This window comes from Sesamum indicum, linkage group LG2 (genome assembly GCF_000512975.1).
Source record: "Sesamum indicum cultivar Zhongzhi No. 13 linkage group LG2, S_indicum_v1.0, whole genome shotgun sequence".
Taxonomy (NCBI): domain Eukaryota; kingdom Viridiplantae; phylum Streptophyta; class Magnoliopsida; order Lamiales; family Pedaliaceae; genus Sesamum; species Sesamum indicum.
In genome coordinates this window covers 10,405,547-10,424,454 of record NC_026146.1, presented here as the reverse complement: position 1 = coordinate 10,424,454, position 18,908 = coordinate 10,405,547, and the positions used below count along the sequence as shown (strand labels likewise).

General features: G+C 33.8%; 2 protein-coding genes and 1 long non-coding RNA gene across 4 annotated transcripts in view; 1 reads left to right on the top strand and 2 right to left on the bottom strand.

Annotated features, from left to right (window-relative positions):
• LOC105155718 (auxin efflux carrier component 2) lies at positions 667-3,370 on the top strand. The gene is made up of 6 exons (XM_011071639.2): positions 667-2,069; positions 2,162-2,429; positions 2,521-2,606; positions 2,687-2,844; positions 2,946-3,022; positions 3,213-3,370. Exons 1-6 carry the CDS (start codon positions 845-847, stop codon positions 3,277-3,279), a joined length of 1,881 nt encoding a protein of 626 aa, XP_011069941.1. The 5' UTR covers positions 667-844; the 3' UTR covers positions 3,280-3,370.
• LOC105155717 lies at positions 11,042-14,161 on the bottom strand. Of its 2 annotated transcripts, XR_847331.2 has the most exons (4): positions 14,085-14,161; positions 13,566-13,902; positions 11,676-11,741; positions 11,042-11,603 (listed from the first exon to the last, which is right to left on the bottom strand). It is a non-coding gene; the product is annotated as an uncharacterized LOC105155717 (long non-coding RNA). The 2 variants fall into 2 exon arrangements; XR_002286606.1 differs by lacking the exon at positions 14,085-14,161 and having other exon boundaries at positions 13,566-14,078.
• Positions 15,806-18,908, bottom strand: part of LOC105155716 (uncharacterized membrane protein At1g06890-like) — a 5,119-nt gene continuing 2,016 nt past the window's right edge. The window contains exons 2-7 of the mRNA XM_011071637.2: positions 17,811-17,962; positions 17,514-17,722; positions 17,334-17,427; positions 16,773-16,939; positions 16,487-16,657; positions 15,806-16,244 (exon numbers count right to left, since the gene is read on the bottom strand). Coding sequence (XP_011069939.1) covers positions 15,959-16,244; positions 16,487-16,657; positions 16,773-16,939; positions 17,334-17,427; positions 17,514-17,722; positions 17,811-17,962 — 1,079 coding nt within the window. The 3' untranslated portion in view covers positions 15,806-15,958. The remainder of the gene's footprint in view (positions 16,245-16,486; positions 16,658-16,772; positions 16,940-17,333; positions 17,428-17,513; positions 17,723-17,810; positions 17,963-18,908) is intronic.

Here is an 18,908-nt window from a genome sequence, read left to right as displayed (position 1 = left end):
AAAATATTATTATCGAATTGTAGCTATTAAACGAAAGGTAGTAGTCCATGAGAAAACTAGTAATATGTTTTATATATTTTTTTACTTCCTATGTATGGCCTATGTGAAGCGTACGCTATTGTGCATATAATATTTCTTCAAGTACTAAATGAAGTATTTAAGGAATACATTTTCAAGAAATAGATGTGAATCTCACCGCATATATATAAAAAGGGGAAAAAAAGGCACGAAAAAGATTATTAGCTTTTATGAAACAATGACTACCTTTTATTCAATTTGTTGTAATTCAAGAATAATATTTTATTACATTTACAACCTTTTACCTTTATAAATATTTTATTTAATCCGTACAAGTATGAAAATATTACTAGCATCGAGGAATCTTGACTATATAAAATAAAATTAATGTATTTTCTTTACTGATATTAGCATTATTTTTCTGCCCAAATTTTAATGGATGGACGTCAATTGTAAGAGAATTTTTGGAAGGGTATTAAATGTAATTAACCCTATAGTTTAAACTATATAATATCATTTATTTCTTCATAGTCCGGTGAGCAACCTTTATTTATTTACTAGTTTCTTGTTCCTTCCTATGTGCTGTGTGAAAATATGGCATTTATTAGCTGCAAAGTTTGATTTATATATGCACACAACACAAGTACCACCAACGCCATATTCAACCTTTTCCCTCTCTCACTTCCATGTGATTAGGAACTCTGCTTGTCCTTCACTCCCCAGCTCTTCCCAATATTTTACTTCCTTCCCCCCCTCTCAACTTTCCTCCTATTCCCTCTTCGTTTGCTCTCCCAACTTTCCCTCAAACTCTCAGCTGTCTGAAACGATGATTACTGGAAAGGACATCTACGATGTTCTTGCTGCAATCATCCCACTCTACGTTGCCATGATTCTTGCCTATGGCTCAGTGAGGTGGTGGAAGATTTTCACCCCTGATCAGTGTTCCGGGATCAACCGTTTCGTCGCTGTTTTCGCAGTCCCGTTGCTAGGCTTCCACTTCATTTCCACCAACGACATATACGCCATGAACTACCATTTCTTGGCTGCCGATTCTCTGCAAAAAGTTGTGATTCTTGCAGCCCTTTTCCTCTGGCAGGCTTTCAGCAAGAATGGCAGCTTGGAGTGGATGATCACTCTCTTTTCTCTCTCTACTCTCCCCAACACTCTTGTCATGGGAATCCCACTGCTCAGGGCCATGTATGGGGACTTCTCAGGCAATCTGATGGTGCAAATTGTGGTTATGCAAAGTGTCATTTGGTACACTCTCATGCTGTTCATGTTTGAGTACAGGGGAGCAAAGCTGCTGATTACTGATCAGTTCCCTGAGACTGCTGGCTCCATCACTTCATTCAAGGTGGAGTCTGATGTGATTTCCCTCAATGGCCGGGAGCCGTTGCAGGCCGACGCAGAGATTGGGGATGACGGTAAGCTACACGTTGTAGTTAAGCGGTCGACGTCTGCCTCCATGATATCTTCCTACAACAAGGGCCTGCATTCTAGTGCCATGACTCCAAGGGCGTCCAATTTGACCGGTGTCGAGATTTACTCTGTTCAGTCATCCCGGGAGCCTACTCCACGTGCATCGAGCTTCAATCAGACAGATTTCTACGCCATGTTTGCTAGCAAGGCTGCTAGCCCGAAGCATGGCTACACAAACAGCTTTGGAGGGGACGTATTCTCGTTGCAGTCATCGAAAGGGGCTACTCCAAGAACGTCGAATTTCGATGAGGAAATGATGAAGATGGCCAAGAAGAGGACGGCTCAAGGGAGGAGTATGAGTGGTGAGCTTTTCAATGGAGGGATGCCGCCTTCCTATCCACCTCCGAATCCGATGTTCTCCGGTCCTAGGAGGAAGGAAAGTGGCAGCAGCAACAACAATAGTAGTGCTAATCCAAACAAGGAGCTTCACATGTTTGTTTGGAGTTCTAGTGCTTCTCCTGTCTCTGAGGCAAACATGAGAAACGCTGTCAACAAGGCTGCTTCGGCTGATTTCGCAAACATCGATGCTGCTAAAGCTGTTTTCCAACAAGATCATGCTGCTGCATCAAGAGGTATGCTATGTTACACATATGTTCATTAATTACTTTCTTGCATCATTGTAGCCTGTCTTTCCTTATTACATAGGTCTTGTTTGATCCAACAGAAAACGATAGCCCGGCTAGAAAAACAAACGGAGACAGCAAGGAGATCGAAATCGAGGATGCTGCCAAGTTTCCCCCCAATGCTTCCCCATATTCTTGTCAGAAGAAAATGGATCCAGAGGAAGGAGGAACAATGGACAAAAAGACACAAATGCCCCCTGCAAGTGTTATGACCAGGCTTATACTCATCATGGTCTGGAGGAAACTCATCAGAAATCCCAATACTTATTCAAGTCTTCTAGGCCTAATTTGGTCTCTCATTTCATTCAGGTTTGATCTCCACACATTTTCCTACTCCAAACACAGCAAAAAATCTTCTTACATAGCCTAATTGTCTGAAATATTATTCGTCAACGCGTAGGTGGAACATTCAGATGCCATCAATCGTTAAAGGGTCGATATCGATTTTGTCCGATGCAGGTCTCGGCATGGCCATGTTCAGTCTAGGTACTAATTATTCTTCAAAAAAACATTATTTGTAATAATTTGTGTACAATGTAAGAAAATCTATAGCTTTTCCCTGGCAGGTTTGTTCATGGCTTTGCAGCCAAAGATCATTGCTTGCGGAAAGTCAGTAGCCACATTTTCGATGGCCGTTAGGTTCTTGACAGGGCCTGCTGTCATTGCCGCGACGTCCATCGCCATCGGCCTCCGAGGAGTTCTTCTCCACGTAGCAATAGTTCAGGTCGAATCATCTTAATTCATAATTCAAAATGATCATCGTTTTCACGTACGTTGTAAGTAAAATAAAAATGTGAAACTGAAGGAATATTTCTTTGGCGACAGGCGGCTCTTCCACAGGGAATTGTCCCCTTCGTGTTTGCTAAAGAATACAACGTCCATCCAGACATACTAAGCACTGCGTAAGTCTACCTTTTCACACACATTTACACCTACTAATTAATCTATGCTTACAAGACTCATATACTTTGTATCATACTCTACGCACACACCACATGCATGTAATAATTTATACGTATAGCGTACAATACGACGTAGGATATCTATTTATAATAGAGGATTCAGACTGAATTACTATGTGTATTCTTGCAGGGTTATTTTTGGAATGCTGGTAGCTTTGCCCATTACAATTCTATACTATGTGCTTCTTGGGGTTTAGGTTCTGTTTGGATGATGAATCCAAGAAAGGGATAAAGAAATGAAGATGGATGCATGCATGCATGCAGGAAATTAATTATTTTTCCATTGGAGTCAGTGTACAACTTGGAAATCATATGGTACCTGCATGTGCTACCTCTTGTTCATCTTATTATACACCTTAAATATTTATTCCAATATTCCTTGTCTTTCTTGATAACTAGTTTTATTTATTTTTATTTTTTTTTTAAATTTTTGTTTCTTTGTCTTAGACAGAAATTAATTAGTACAATTTCTAGAGGAATTTGAATACAATTGTAGTGTTTTTTTTAACTTAACTAGTTATGTAACCTTCGATCCGCCATTATTCGACTTTTACTAATTTAATTAATTAATTATTATTATTATTGTTATTCCAGAATTTATTTTATATATTCCGCTCATTACATCACTCATTACATTCAAATATCAAAAGCAGATTATTACATTAACAAATACAGTTCACAAAATTTTATTTAAAAGGGACAAAATAGAAATTATTAATAAAATAGATAGATGCACGTATAAATTAGCGTCGATCTTATTACTTGAATAATCCCTCGAGAAAATTTACTGTCTCCAAAGTGGGATTATGAATCTTAGGGTAAATTACAACAGAGTTTTTTAAAATTTGTCATAATTATAAATATATTTTTATTATATATAAAAAATTATAAATACCTTTTTTAACAGCCCATCGTAGGAGTATTGATAATACGACTGTTAATTCTAAAACAGTATTTGTATTTTTCAAACAATAAAAAATATTTATAATTATGATAATTTTTAAAAAAACTCATTGTAATTTAACCCGAATCTTATTAACTTTATTTAGGTAGACAAAGAAATCTAATTCCTGACGAGATGCAAAACGATACTCGTTGAATTGTTCCTATCTCTCATTTTATATAATTTTTAATTAATGACAAGATCTTGTTACACGGAAGTCAAACAAGTAAAAAAAAAAAAAAAAGGACGAGTTCATGAGTTGGATTTGAATTGATTTAATTCGAATTATTTATATACTTCTGATTCAATTTAATTTAATTTAATTTTCTCGATTTCTTACATCTGACAATGTTTAATCATCAATGACGTTGAACTAAACTTTCATGCATGTGCATGCTTCTGAAATAATTAAATTAAAGTCTGAAATTAATTGTACTTTGGGAAAAGATAATTATAAGCTTGGTGACTTCAAGGCATTCCTTCAGCAAACAATTTAACTTTAAGGGATAATTGCACATCTCTCCCATGAAATTTGGTGTAATTGCATGTGAATCCCTTGTAGTTTGAAAAATTACATTTAGCACTCATAAAATTTGCTTTCGTCTAACAATAAGTTCTTCTGTTAGTCAAAATTTGTTGATATTAACAACAAAACTGGGTGAAAATTAATATTTATCCTCAAATGACTTATTACTGATTTATTGTAGGTCGAATAATTTTTTTGGACTAAACTATCCTTATAAAGGTGAAGTATACCTCCTCACATACATTAACGCGTGAATACGCATGAGGATAATTTGGTCATAAGAAGATTTATTAATTTGACATGTAATAAGTTAGTAACAAGTCAATTTGGGGTAAATGTAGATTTTGTTTTCCAGTTCTTTCTTGTAACATAAGCAAATTCAGTAAATTTTGTCTAACGTAGGGACTTATTTATTATATGGAAGCAAATCTCAGGAGAAAAAAGTGTAATCATCCGTAATTTTAATTAACTCTGCAAATTGTGGCATCTTAATTATTTATATATTTATTACAATTGGATATATGTTGCATGTGCGACATTGTCTAGTAATTAAGGGGGCAAAGGAACATTTTGTCATTTGATTCTCGGAGTTTTTCCCGATCCAGCATGTTGCAAATATGTTTTAATATACCTACCTATGTACCACTTATACGATTCTCCTACTCATAAAATCTCTTCTTGTCTTAATAATGTTTTTATTGAGTATATTTAGTGGAGAAGAAAAGAAAATAATACAAATCGTGTATGTACGACTTTTCAAGTATTCAAATATCGATTGTACCGTTATATATGGATTTCTTTGAATAATGGATCCAAGGTGTTAAAATTAACAGGTTTTGAATTTGAGTTCCATAAATATATATATATATATATATATGTACGTTTTTATGTACTTAATAGTTTCATATGTTAATAGTATGGATAAATTACAACATCTCTCCTAAGGTTTGAACATAATTAAAAGTATCTTCTTGTTGTTTAAAAAATTACAAATACTCCCCTGATTTTAATGGTCGTCTAATAATTAGTCCAATCCGTTAAGTTTCTATCCATTTTTATGGTGAACTAAACAAAATGTCCTAGTGGATTAAGAATTATAATTTTATTTATTTTTTAAAATTTTGAAATTTTTTTATGGACTAAGTGAATAAGTTTTTTATGAATTTTAAATTTTTTTGATACGCCCAGTTCAATTTTTTTATTTTAAAAAATAAAAAAGATATAGTAAGAGCAAAGTTGATAATTTTATACCTCCATCCAATAATTACATAATTTCATTAGACATTAGGAGGTATTTGTAATTTTTCAAATAATAAGAGATATTCGAAAAATTACATCAAACCTCAAAAAAGATCGTTGTAATTTATTCTAATAGTATTTGTATCTTGATGTGATTTTTAGTTATGCAATTATTAATACGCAATAAATTATAATGTATAAGTAATCAACTTCTCAAAAAAAAAAAGAAATCATTTCTATTTAATAAGTAATTTTTTTTTTTGCAGAATTATATTGATATTTTTCTTATTTTGATTAAGATCAATTCTAAAAATGGGAATGCCACTACAATATCTTAGCATTAGTGAAAATGCATCATGCAACACTAGGGGTGGCAAATGAGTCGAACCGGCTCGCGAAGCATTTTGAGCTCAATTGTTGAGCCAGCTCAAGCTCGAGCTCAATTGTTTCTGTTCATCAGCTCACCAGCCGACTCACGAGCTTTTTCTATTTTTTATATATATTTTTATTTTTAAATTTTTTATATATTTAATTTTATATTCAATACTTTATCAATTTTATACTCAAAATTGACCATATAGACTTTTATTTATATATTTAATCTTTATATAAAAATAAATTTAATCAATAATTTAGTAAATTATAATATTTTTTGTAATTAAAATTATTATTTAGTATGACACATATAAACTTTATATTATATAATTATTATTTAATATGACACATATAAATTTTATATTATATTTTAATATATATTTGTATTACGTTATACTTTTTTTAAATTGACAAGTAATTCACTTATAATTTTTCATCTATTTTTGAGTTTTATATTTATATCAAGATACATACTATTCATTATGCAATCTATTTTATTATTTATAAATTTATGTCAAAATTTAGTAATTCTAATGAATTAATCTAAAAATAGTGATAATAATAATAATGATGGTTGAACAATTTTAATTATTATTTTATTATATATAATGAATCAAAAAGTTTAATCAATAATTACGATATCTTAAAATTCAAGCACTCGATTCATACTAAATTTAAATATATACAAGATTGTGTTTATTATATCATATCAGATGGAATGATTTAAAATCACATGGCCTTATTCAACGATACACCGTCTTGAATGATTACTCTTATGTTCTGAATACGATATCTCGACATCCGTATATTCAATAAGTCTAAAACTTACCAAATGTATTTTTTTGTATATTTGATTATATCTAACGATTTGATCTGAATTTTGATTGCCCGACTAACCCATGTTGTTCAACAATATAAGATGATAATTACATCATTATTATACTAACATTTATAAATATATAAATTTTGCATATTGTGAACATATATTAATTCAATTATGTCTATATAAAAATTTGGTGATTCGATCTCATGATCTAATAATAATAATAATTAAAAAAATATACCAAAAAACCATGTTCTCTTTCTTTCTCATTCTTTCTCATCTCTCATTTCTCCCCAAATCCAACTCCTAAAATTCTAGCCCAAATCAACGATTGCAAGCTCCTCCATCTACCAGCGGCAATGAGGACGACGCTCGCTGTTGTGTCGGCCAACCAAGCAACGAGGACGGCGCTCGCTTTCTTATGAGAATTTCTTTCTTCGCTTTTCTTGTTTCATTTTGTATGAACCATGGGTTTTACAAAGGAGTAACAATGACTTGGATTTGGTGGTTGTCTCCTGTTTATTTGAGGTTATGCTATGTTTATTGAGTTGTTGATGCTCTGTTCTGAGAGTGAATATTTAGCTATCTGCGATTTCAGCTGATTGCTCTTTGTTTAGCTTTTCTTTTTTATCTGGAATGATTTTTATGGATGAATTCGTGTTAGCAGAATGGTATTGTGATATTCATCTTTGCATTTTTATGGATGAATTCATGTTAGCAGAATGGTATTATGAACTTCATCTTTGCATCTCAGTCCACGAGCTTGAGTTTGAGCTTTGAGCCGCTCTCTGAATCGAGCTCGAGCTCACAAAAAAAAATCGAGCTCGACTTGTTTACACCCCTATGCAACACAATTAGGGTCTCTCGGGCGTGTTGTATTGTTTGTTTTAACTTTTTCAATTTTACATTTTATTTTCTCAAATGGTTGCCATAGGTGGCATAAAAAATGCAACGATTGAATGATTAGGGCAATTAATGTAAGATATTGTCTATTTTAATTTTTTCAGCCTATTAATTTTAGAAATAATTATATTTACACTCTCTGTTTTATATTTTATTTATACAAACCATCTCTGTCTTTTGAAAAATTGTAGAAACTACCCTTGATAGCTAAAAAGTAGGGATAGTTTGTGTAATGATGCTAACATTTTTAGGAGGTGTGAGTGAATTTTTCAAAAAAGTAAGAGGTAGTTTATGTAAGTGATAATGATATTTTGATGGGTATATATGTAATTATCTAAAAGATAAGAATGATTTGTGTAAACAGGCCATAAACTAAGGAATGTAAATGTAATTATCCTTAATTTTATAATATTCCGCTAAGAAGAGAAGGGAGGGGCCTTTTTCAGGTAGACAATTTCCTCTTCTACCGCCGACACGAGAGCACAACTAGCATCAACACTCGACAAGGGGCTTACAAGTCCAGACAGGTCACCCATCAGTGTCAAATGATGCAGCATGCAGTGTAATTAGATTACAATAGAGTGAGTTATTGTCTACTTTAAATTTTTTTTGCCTCATTTTTTTGTCTTATAAAAATATTTTATTAAACAAATGATAAATAAATAAATACAAGTATCTTTGCTAAAACTCTCTGAATTGACCTAATAAAGCTCAAGCTCGACTCACGAGTACAATTTAAATACATGCTATAATAATAGGTGTTGTTTATATATAATATATTCAATATTGTCGATCAGGATATGCTTATTATAGTTGTCATTGTTTGATTTAGATTTTCAACATGAATGATCATAATCTATTTATTTCAAATAATAATAGTTGATCAATTTTACTTAAAAAAAAGTACAATTTAAATATTGAAAAATTCAATTTTTTAACCATATTTAATTAAATTTGGTTCGAATATAAATGGGCCAGCTAACAAGTACAACCCAAACCCCAATAAAGCAATTATGAAACTTAATAGACTATGTTGGTGAAAATATGAGAGTGAAAAAATGTTAGGAGTTTGAACCTAATTAGATGCCTTATTCCAATGGAACATAAGTTTAATTTGTTTGAACGGATTGAATTTTGTAATCCAATTTTTTTTTTTTTACTTATATTCAATTTTATCAAAGAAATTCTTTTATACAAATAATATATAGATAGATATATATGTGAAATAAAATAAAAAAATGCAATAGGAATTGTAATAGAAATCGATCCCTTTGTTTGAACAAACAAGCGGGGCAAGTTACAAAATTATTTACTACAGCCACCCTTGCAAAAACCACAGCCAACAATTGTTGCATAATCATGATGTTAAATTTTGGCCCACGGCCTAACTCACCAAGGCCCCTTAATGGATGGCAGCCACTTGCTACCGGCCCATCACCCAACCCGACCCGTTGACCCAGCTACTTAATTCCCTAACCCTAATCCTTTCTTCCAAAGCCCCTCATTTTCAGCCGATCGTTTCATTCCTCTTTCTTCTTCAATTCTCTATTCCTTGATTCTCTAAATTCTAATTTCCATGAATTTGGAAAATCCTCCACCACTTTCGTCTTCAATGTCCGACCACTATAAAACTCTTACCCTCTTTTCTGGTTTAAAAAGATTCGAACAAGAACAAGAAAGAACGAAACCTTCTTTGTGAAATTCTTTGTCAAAATATCTTCTTTGTGAAGAACAAAATACTTACTGTTTTCTAAGTGATTCTTAGTGAAACCTAAGTGGATTTTTGTGGGTCTTAGTGTCTTTGTGTCTTGGTGGATTTGTGGGTTTTGCAACCGTGAGGGTTGCCGGCAGGTGGTGGAGCTTGGGCATTTGATTGCCGAATCTGGCTCCTAAGCCATTTATTTTACTGCTTTCATATTGTATTATTTATCTGTTATTTCGTTTGATTATTTATCTGTAAATTATTATATAAGGGTTTTATAAACCCTTCATTATTTCTATAATTGTCGATTAATTTGGGGTCATCACTTTCGGATAAAAATCCAACACATGATCACTAATTATTTTACAACAACTGTTTATTATTAATCATGATTAAATATTATATTTTTTGTGGAAAGATTATAATTTTGGTCCCATAACTTCCGCTTTTTGCGATTTTGATCTCATTGTTTGACCCGTCACCACATCAAGTCCCACAAGCGTAAAAAAATTTGTAGTTTTAGTCTCATTACCAATTTCCATCCAATTCTTCATGGAATGAGCACGTGCGGCACACGTGTTCCGTTATTTTAACCATGGGTTGACTGAAAGAGTTGGCCAGAGAGTATCATACTTTAGGGGGGAAATTTTGGAGGGAAAAGACTAACAAAAACAAGGTTTTTTCTTCACCTAGTTCATAAAAGAATAAAGTAACAATAATGTGGTTATGTTAAAGAAAAAACTCAAACTTCTCAAAGTCATGAAAAGAACAAGCTCAAGCTCTCAAGCAACGAACAATGGTGATGAAGAAGTGTTATGCTACCCTGACAAGAGGGTGAAATTGCGGACTTCATGGATCAAAGATAACCGGGGTAGGAGGTTCTATAATTGCTCTATGGGTCGAGGTAATTGTTCATTCTTTGTGTGGGAAGATCCTCCAGTTTGTGTCCAATAAAAATTGATTATCCTTGGGCTGCTGCGGAAGATCAATATTTGGAGTATGAAGTGGCGAATTTACAAAAGAAACACAATGTTCTTGTTTGTATGTTAGTGTTTCTTGGTTAATGATTCTGTTCATATAGTTGGGATGAAATTGAAGTTGATTGTGGATGAGGATGGAGAAGAAGACTTCATCATTTTGCAATGGTGTAGATGAAGCATACTATTGGTTGTAAAACTATGTTATGTAATTTAATGTCTATAATAGTGTGAAGTTTTAGATATGTTTTAAATGGTATATTTTATGTTTACGGTAATGTTTTTGCTATTATGAAAATTTAAATATATTGTATGGTTATAATTTAATGATACTTTAATGTAGAATTTTAATATTACTTTGGAAATATATGTTTATAACAATGCATTCTATTCCAATTCAAATATGGAACAAGGTATATAAAACCTGGAATAAAAAGTCAATGATCCCATAAAACAACAAACACTAACCAATACTAGAAAAACTCCACATTGATTTTTAAAATAAAGTCACATCTCCACATAGTAAAATGTGTACATTCATTTTGGTCATGATGTTTTGAGGACAAAAAATAAAAAAAGTACATATCATTGCATGTCAAGCCTTCTCTTTTCCTTTGACTTTTGAAGTTGTTGCCTTAATAATTGCAGCGAGGTTAGACAACGTAACAAATTTCTTCCCATCCTTTTTCAAAACAGGAAAATTATGTTCAGCTGTGATTTTTGCTCTTTCCCGAGTCATAATTGATTTTGCTATTGGTGGATAACCTCGAGCAAATGACACTGATTTTTGAATGTTCACTCTTCCTAGCCCAGATGTAAGGAATTAGGTGGTGATGGTGAAGGAGTGTTTGTGACATTCAGAAATGGTGTTGGAATTTGTGTATTTGACCTGCCCTCCTTGATGCTGCTCTTGTACAGATTCCACTTGTTGCAGGGATTGATGGATAAAATATTTTGGATTTAGTGGTTGGGATGTTGCTCTTCTAGGAATCCCTAAATGCTTGAGTTGACAATGATTGAGTTCGTTTCCTCACTTATAACACAGAAAAATCAAATAAATTAACACATTCAGGCTGCATATAACACTAAAATATTAGGCACTTACTGTTATTTTATTAGGTTGTGTTGCAATCTCAATTCCATCATGTTGCTCCTATCCATAATTAAGCCCCTGCAGTTTTAATTAGTTATAAATCAGCATGTTGAAAATATCAAAAAATCACAATATGAATCTTGTGGAGAAATATGTATCTATTTCAAGCATTCATGCAAGAAAAGTTAAACTCAATTATTCAAACAAGTAATATAAGCATATAACACTTACTTGGCTTGTTTCATTTGTTGTATCAATTTGTCTATTGCAACCTTTTTTGTTATGTCCTTGTTCAGCACATTTGCTGCACACTATTGTCATTGGTTGCCTTTTAAGTCTATGCTCACTTTGTTGTCCTTTGACTTCCCTTCTTCTCTTCTTTTACTTTCTAACTTGTTCATTTGGTTCAAGCCTTCTTGCTCTAGCAGGCCTACCTGATGTTCTTCCTTCTTTCAGCTACATAATCGTATAATCTAGCATATTGGTCCTCTGTTTTCCCTCAATAGCTTTCAATGCAACATGTTTTGTCCTATAAGCTTGAAAATTAGATACATGCAACCTGATATCTGTAATTACATTATTCCTAAATCCCTTCACATTTGTTTTAGGATCAGTCCTAAAAGAAGTCTCATATTTGCCTAATAACCAAGAACCTTTTACATTCTTCTCATTATATAAAACCCCACACTTGTGGTTGGGATTATACTATCTGATTTGAAACATTTGTTCATTCTTGCTTTTCAAAGCATGACACTTGCAGTCACATTCATCTTCTGCACACTTAGTATATATTCTTCTTTTATCATTCTATGTTATCTTCAAGTTTCTTCTTGTTGTGATGGTATGTGATTGGATGGAAATTCTAAACTCTGTTTTAGAAGTAAAAATTTAGGCCCAATTGGAGTTTAGGATTATAAGCATCCACTTGATTGAACAGTGGAAAGTTTGTGCATTCTTCGCCCTCAAACCCCTTATCACTTGCAAAATCATCTTCTGATTGTACCAAAACCATTTATTATGTTTGAATTAATGTTTTTAATGTTTTTGTTTTAATGTTTTTAATGTTTTTGTTTTGATGTTTTTGTTTTGATGTTTTGGGATTAACAAGTACTTTTTTGCTTCTAACGTAGGAATATGATGGTTTAAAAGCAGAACACCGACGAAAAGTGGAATGCAAGCTACCGTTCCCCGAGTGCAACAGTATATTCAGATACATACTCAATAACCAATACAAGTGTTTGAACTTTGAAGTTTAGATGGAGTCGTTTTTTTAGCGAACGATATGAATGCTATATATATAGACCAAATAAGTAACATATATGTTATAGTTTCAAATATGCCAAAAGTGTCACTGTGACCATGTGAATCTCCACAGACAATTGGCAAACAATACAAGTGGATGTAGTCAATGTATTAAAAAGCAACACCGTCACACTAAAGCTTATCAATAAATAAAAGGCACTGACAGTACAATGCATATCAGTCATGCACTGCCACACTAAAGCTTAAAAGTAAATATAATGCACTGCCACACAAGTCAAATTTCAATAAATATAATGCAAAACCTATCAGTGAAATGTTAAATCAAGAATAGTAGTAGCACGAAATTGCAGTGTATAGTCACTGCAATTGATATACATTTCAACACTCCATGCAATAAATACTCAGTTATTGCCTTATCTACAGTGCGGCAAAATAGGTCTCTATAGTGCGCCAATACTATATACTACAACACAACCAAATCAATTTCTGAAAATATATAAAAAAAATTATAATGTACAAATCGGTGCTAATTTTTCTCAATAACCAACATATGTTGAGCAACATGTCAAAATTGATAGAAGTAGTTCATAACTAAAAACAACATCCTAAATTTAAATAAAGAAGAACAGTGTGGCTGACCGGAGAGAAACATGAAAGGCGTATGGATGTTGGGTCTCAGTCTCCAACTCCGTTTCAACAGTCTGATTCTCACAATCTTTATTCCTCCCCGGTCTCTCCACCAGCTGCAAGACTTCATTTTTCATCTCATCTCCGACCCTCTTCATCATTTCCTCACTTCACATAAAAAACCCACCTCCAAAACTCAGCTACTTGGATCAAACTCTTTGACAAAAGCAAAGACAAAGTTAGGTAAGAGATCAATTTTCAGATCTGTAAACTCGCGACAGAGACGGCGACGGCGTTGACTCTGGTGGCGGCGGCGACACAAACGGCAGAGAAAAGGGTGCTCCAATTGCTGCAAATTTCACATAATAAAAGTTAGATCAAACAACAAAAGAGAAAGAAAAAAAAACGCGAGGAAAAATAAGAAAAGAGAAGGAAAACAAGATCTGGCAACCATCTACCAAGAAGAACAAAAATGAAAGAAGAAGAAGGAGAAGGAAAAAGAGAAAATGAGAAAAAGAAAAGGAAACCGACCCTCTGCCAAGAAAAACAAAAATGAAAGAAGAAGAAAGAGAAGAAAAAGAGAAGAAGAAAAGGAAAGAGAGAAGAAACAAGAAAGAAGAAAGAAGAAAAGAAAGAAAGAGAAGAAGGTTGCGACAGAGAGAAAAGAAGGCTGCGACAGAGATGAAAGAAGAGAGAGATAAGAATAAATTATAATAAAAAAAATATATTTAAAATTAAAATTGCACACCTAGTGCAGGTGTGCAAATTACAAAACCAAACATAGGGATTGTCTCGTGAGTCATCCCCCACTTCCTAATCATTGTTTTGATGATTACCCTCCTCATTTCCTTGCCATTCATCCTTAGAATCAATGTTTTCTTTGTAAACAAGATCATCATTTTTATCTCTCTCCTCATCACTTGTTTGATCATAATCTATCTTGTAACATAAGTATCCACTACTCTATCACAATAATATTTTAAGCACAATTCCATAATCTCATCTGTTTCCATATACTATTATGTACTACATGATACGTTTTAACACCCAAATAACCAATCTCTACACATAATTTATCAATGTAGCCAATAGATATTGTATTAATATCTACATAATCAAAAATACCAATACCACTCTCCCCCTCCCCAACATATTCAGGGGGCATGTGTCTAAAATGCCTTCCATAATGAATTTTTAACGTAACCTCAAGGGCAAGATCATCTGTAAAGCCATAAAAAAAGAAAAAAAAAGAACAACAACTCAACACACAAGAAAAGGCAAGGCAAACTTTATAATACAAAATACAAAATGACAGAAAGTAGTAGGCAAACGAAAATAAACTATCACTTCAAAATAAAAAAGATCGTACATTATGGTCCACCATACTCAGCAAAAAACAAAATTAAGTCAAGGAAACAGGGGACCACAAATGCAAATAACAAGTCACAACCTCACATGTATTACACACACACACACACACACACACACATATATATATATATATATCAATATCCAGTAACTTTACAATCTCAAACCACAACACAATCATTTTTACACATACAAAAGTAAGAAGGGGAACTCACAGTAATGTGGCGGTGGATACCCAACAAATTCTGTCGGCTGTTTGGACATTGCAAATGAGCCCCTAACAAGTAATCGCTACTTTTCCTTCCTGGTTTCTGAAGTTTCTTCACAAACTTTCATCCAATTTGCTACAAATCAAGTCTGAATGTGAGAGGGGCTAGGGTTCGTGTTTGAGATTTTGGGGGAAATATTTGATTTCTCTCTTTGGCCAACTCTTCCAGTCAACTCATAGTTAAAATAACGGAGCACGTACGCCTTCCGTGAAGAATTGGATGGAAATTGTTAATGGGACTAAAATTGCAAACTTTTTACATTTTTGGGATTAAATGTGGTGAAGGGTCAAATAATGGAACCAAAATCGCAAAAGGCATATGTTATGGGATCAAAATTGCAATTTTGCCCATTTTTGTAATGCAACCCTCGCCAAATCTTTTTGCTGCAAGCCCCAAAAGAGTCATTTCAAATCTTTCTTTCAAAACAAAACCGAACAAAAACTTTAAGGCAATAAGAACAATGATTGAATCGAAATAAGCATGAACACTGACCAATATACTTAAAAATAAAGTATTTGTTTTCGAAATAAATAATGATGCAACAATTTCAGGCAATATACACTGACCAATAAAACTAAAAAATGAAATTCTAACAGCATTTACAACCAGATGAGCAAATTCAGTACTCAGACATAATTATGAGAATGTCAAAAGGTTAGCTAGGGCCGTTAATCATGTCTAGAAACCAACAGATGTAGAGTCTGTTCAAAATTGGAGTTTGATGAAAGGCTTCACCAGTAGACGACAGTTGCGGTTCTTGACGGCATATCAGACGTGCTCCTCTCCACCACCTCCATCGTGGGAGTCACCGTTTTCTTTGCTGAGCTTGGATTTTGATAACAATGGCAAAGCAGATTGCCTCGGTGATACTTTGGCTGATTGCTGCCGTGATTGCAAGTTGAGGTACGTGTAGAAAGACATACCGATGAGAGCTGTGGCGGCTCCCAGAATGCTTGTTAGCCCGGGATTTGAACCAAAGAGAAGAAAGCCTCCCAGAAGAATGACACAAGTTTTGAACTGTCCAAGAACGACATGGGTCGTTGCAGAGGTCGCCCTACGTCGATGAGGAAGCACATGGTTAACGATATAGCTATTGCATTTCTAATATCGATTAGCTCAATACAATGAAGACTCGAACTGCATTTCGGCTGAACTATTTACATTAGAGGACAAGATCACCGGTTTAGCATCTTTAGTAAGTCGATACCAAGCTTTTGGTTTCGTTTAAGTATCGCCAGCTTAACATTCTTGGTCATTTTATAAGCTTAAACCGGAGCACTAGAGCAAGATACCTACCCAAGAGCTAGAGCACCAGACCACTGAAGCAAGAAGCCGAGAACAGCGGAACCACCAATAGTAGCACTGTTGTAGAAGTTCCAATCAAAAGAAAGGACACCAGGAGGGTCCAGTGATGGCATCATCATAACCAGGAAGAACAATGTAATAGGTGTTGTTTTCCACATTAGCCTGTCAGAACAACAGGCATGAAAGGAAATTACGGCCTATAATGTCCAATAACGGAATACTGAAAAGGATTTCCTAAAAAAAGAGAAAACAGAACCTATGTAAACATGTGACTTACGCCAGGGCACTCCAGTTGTCTTGCTGTTGAAGATTCGACCACAGTATTTTATTAACTGCACTTGGTATAATCCATGCTACTGCTATGCAAGCACCGAAAAAATGAAACTGAAGATCGGTCACAGTAGCAACAGCGACACCGATGGATACTACAGTTAGTGCAAGTACCTGAAATTGCATAGTTAGTACCAAAAAGTAGGAACAGTCTCACTAAACAGTTCCTCTTATTTCATAAATATAGCAGCTAGTTGCAGTTCATTGTGAAGAATACCCATTTACTTAAAAGACTTCACCATTTACAATGATTTGAACGTATTAAGGAGTTGATAACATAGATTTCTTTCTTTTCTTTTTCTAACATAACTTTTCCTACATCTAGATGGGAAAAGTTTACGAGCACACTGCAATACAGAAAATGATCTAGGACCAGAATTCTTCAATGTCATTGTTTTCATCGCTGTCTTACATATAGCTAAACCATTTGCATCCAAGAATAGAGTATAGTATCAACCTAGTCTCTAGTTTCACAATGGACTTAGAACATTGGCTAACAGATTGTTACCTTTTGCACTGAAATTCTTTTCCGGAAGAGAAGGAATTCAGCTAAAACTATAGCAGGCGTCACAGCAATCTTAGCCATCTGGTAAAATCCGACACTGGAAAAATATGTTTGCACCGTTACTGAGAACAAATGTACGTAAGACATAGACAAGGTGAAGTGATAGTGATGATAATGCCTCACCTGTTATATTTCAAGCTAACATTGGCAAGACCAGTGGAGAGAGACATAACTATACCGAGTGATAACAATGATGAGTATTTTGTCGACTTGGGTGGAGAAGATAGGGAGAGAATTGACAGAGTTTTTAAAAGTGCCATTATCAACCAACTAACTACGTAGTGAATAAAAGTCAAGAATATTGGATAATTAAATCCAACCCTGACAAGTACCTGGACGAACGAAAACGATAAGGTCAGAGCCTAAATTATTATGTGATTTTCACATAGCATGAAATAGGAGAAAAGGTATGTAGTTTACCAATTTGTTCATCAAGATAATACTAACAGAAACCAAAAAGTTGAATGTAAGAGCAACAGTTGGTCCCCATAGAGATTGCTGTTGACGCTTGGCACCATCGATTAACCGTAATTTGCTGAACATAGAGGCACGTAATTCCTCCAAGGCTCTACCTGAAAGAAGATAGTAGATAAATCAGTTTCGACATATAACATGGTAAGAAAACCAATTAAATTCACAAAAACAATCCGTGGGGATAAGAAATCAAGCAGATTATAGTAAACTAATAGTGTCAATAAAAAATCTATATATGTAATTACATATTATATAGATATAAGTACATATGCATAGAGATGAAATATTTTCATAACAATTACAAGACCAACTCAACATTCTTAACAGCTCTTGGGATTTAAAGTTTTAAGGTTTGGCCAGAACAAGCTTAAGAAGGCAGGTAACTTAAATAGAAAGAAGAAGAAAAAGATGATAAAAGATGACATATACACATGGAGAATGCAGGCACAACTACTCAAGGGTGTTCACAGATGCTCCCACATTTAACAAGAGAATTGTTAAAGTTTTGCTACTTTATGCGGCAACTCTCAGAATTAAAACATGAAGAATCATGAAACCAGGCCTCACATGATGGTATCAAGTAGGGTAGGAATGTATCAGGCTAACAATATGAAACATGTGAAGATATCACTTCCCCAATCAAATTAAATAACTGAAATATCCATATATAGATGGGCTGTGTTCTAAGAGTTTTTTTTCTTTTTCCGTCTCAATGCACAAAGTTTAACTTCAGGAAATAAGTTCACAAAGTTAAAAATCCCAAAAGAATTTCAATCCTGAGGACAGGTTTTTGTTTTTACTGTTCCATATCGACAGTAAACTTGTGGTTTTTAATTGTTTTTTTTATCTCATTGAAAGCTTTTTGAGTTTGGTTGCCTGAATATTGCTCAATCACAATTGTTAGGTAATGTCCCCTGCAGTTTAGGCATCATTCATTTCTAAATGAAGTAGATGCTAGGCTGACATTTACTCTCAGCATTAAAATGCATATTTCATCATCTGAGGAGTTGGGCAGATTACTAGTTGAAATAAAAAACTATGGCC

Bases quoted from the DNA above. Each gene is read 5' to 3' on its own strand.
- LOC105155718 (XM_011071639.2), top strand. From the start codon at position 845: ATGATTACTGGAAAGGACATCTACGATGTTCTTGCTGCAATCATCCCA. The intron at 2,845-2,945 runs GTCGAATCATCT...CTTTGGCGACAG, and splicing joins TCCACGTAGCAATAGTTCAG to GCGGCTCTTCCACAGGGAAT. The intron at 3,023-3,212 runs GTAAGTCTACCT...GTATTCTTGCAG, and splicing joins CCAGACATACTAAGCACTGC to GGTTATTTTTGGAATGCTGG.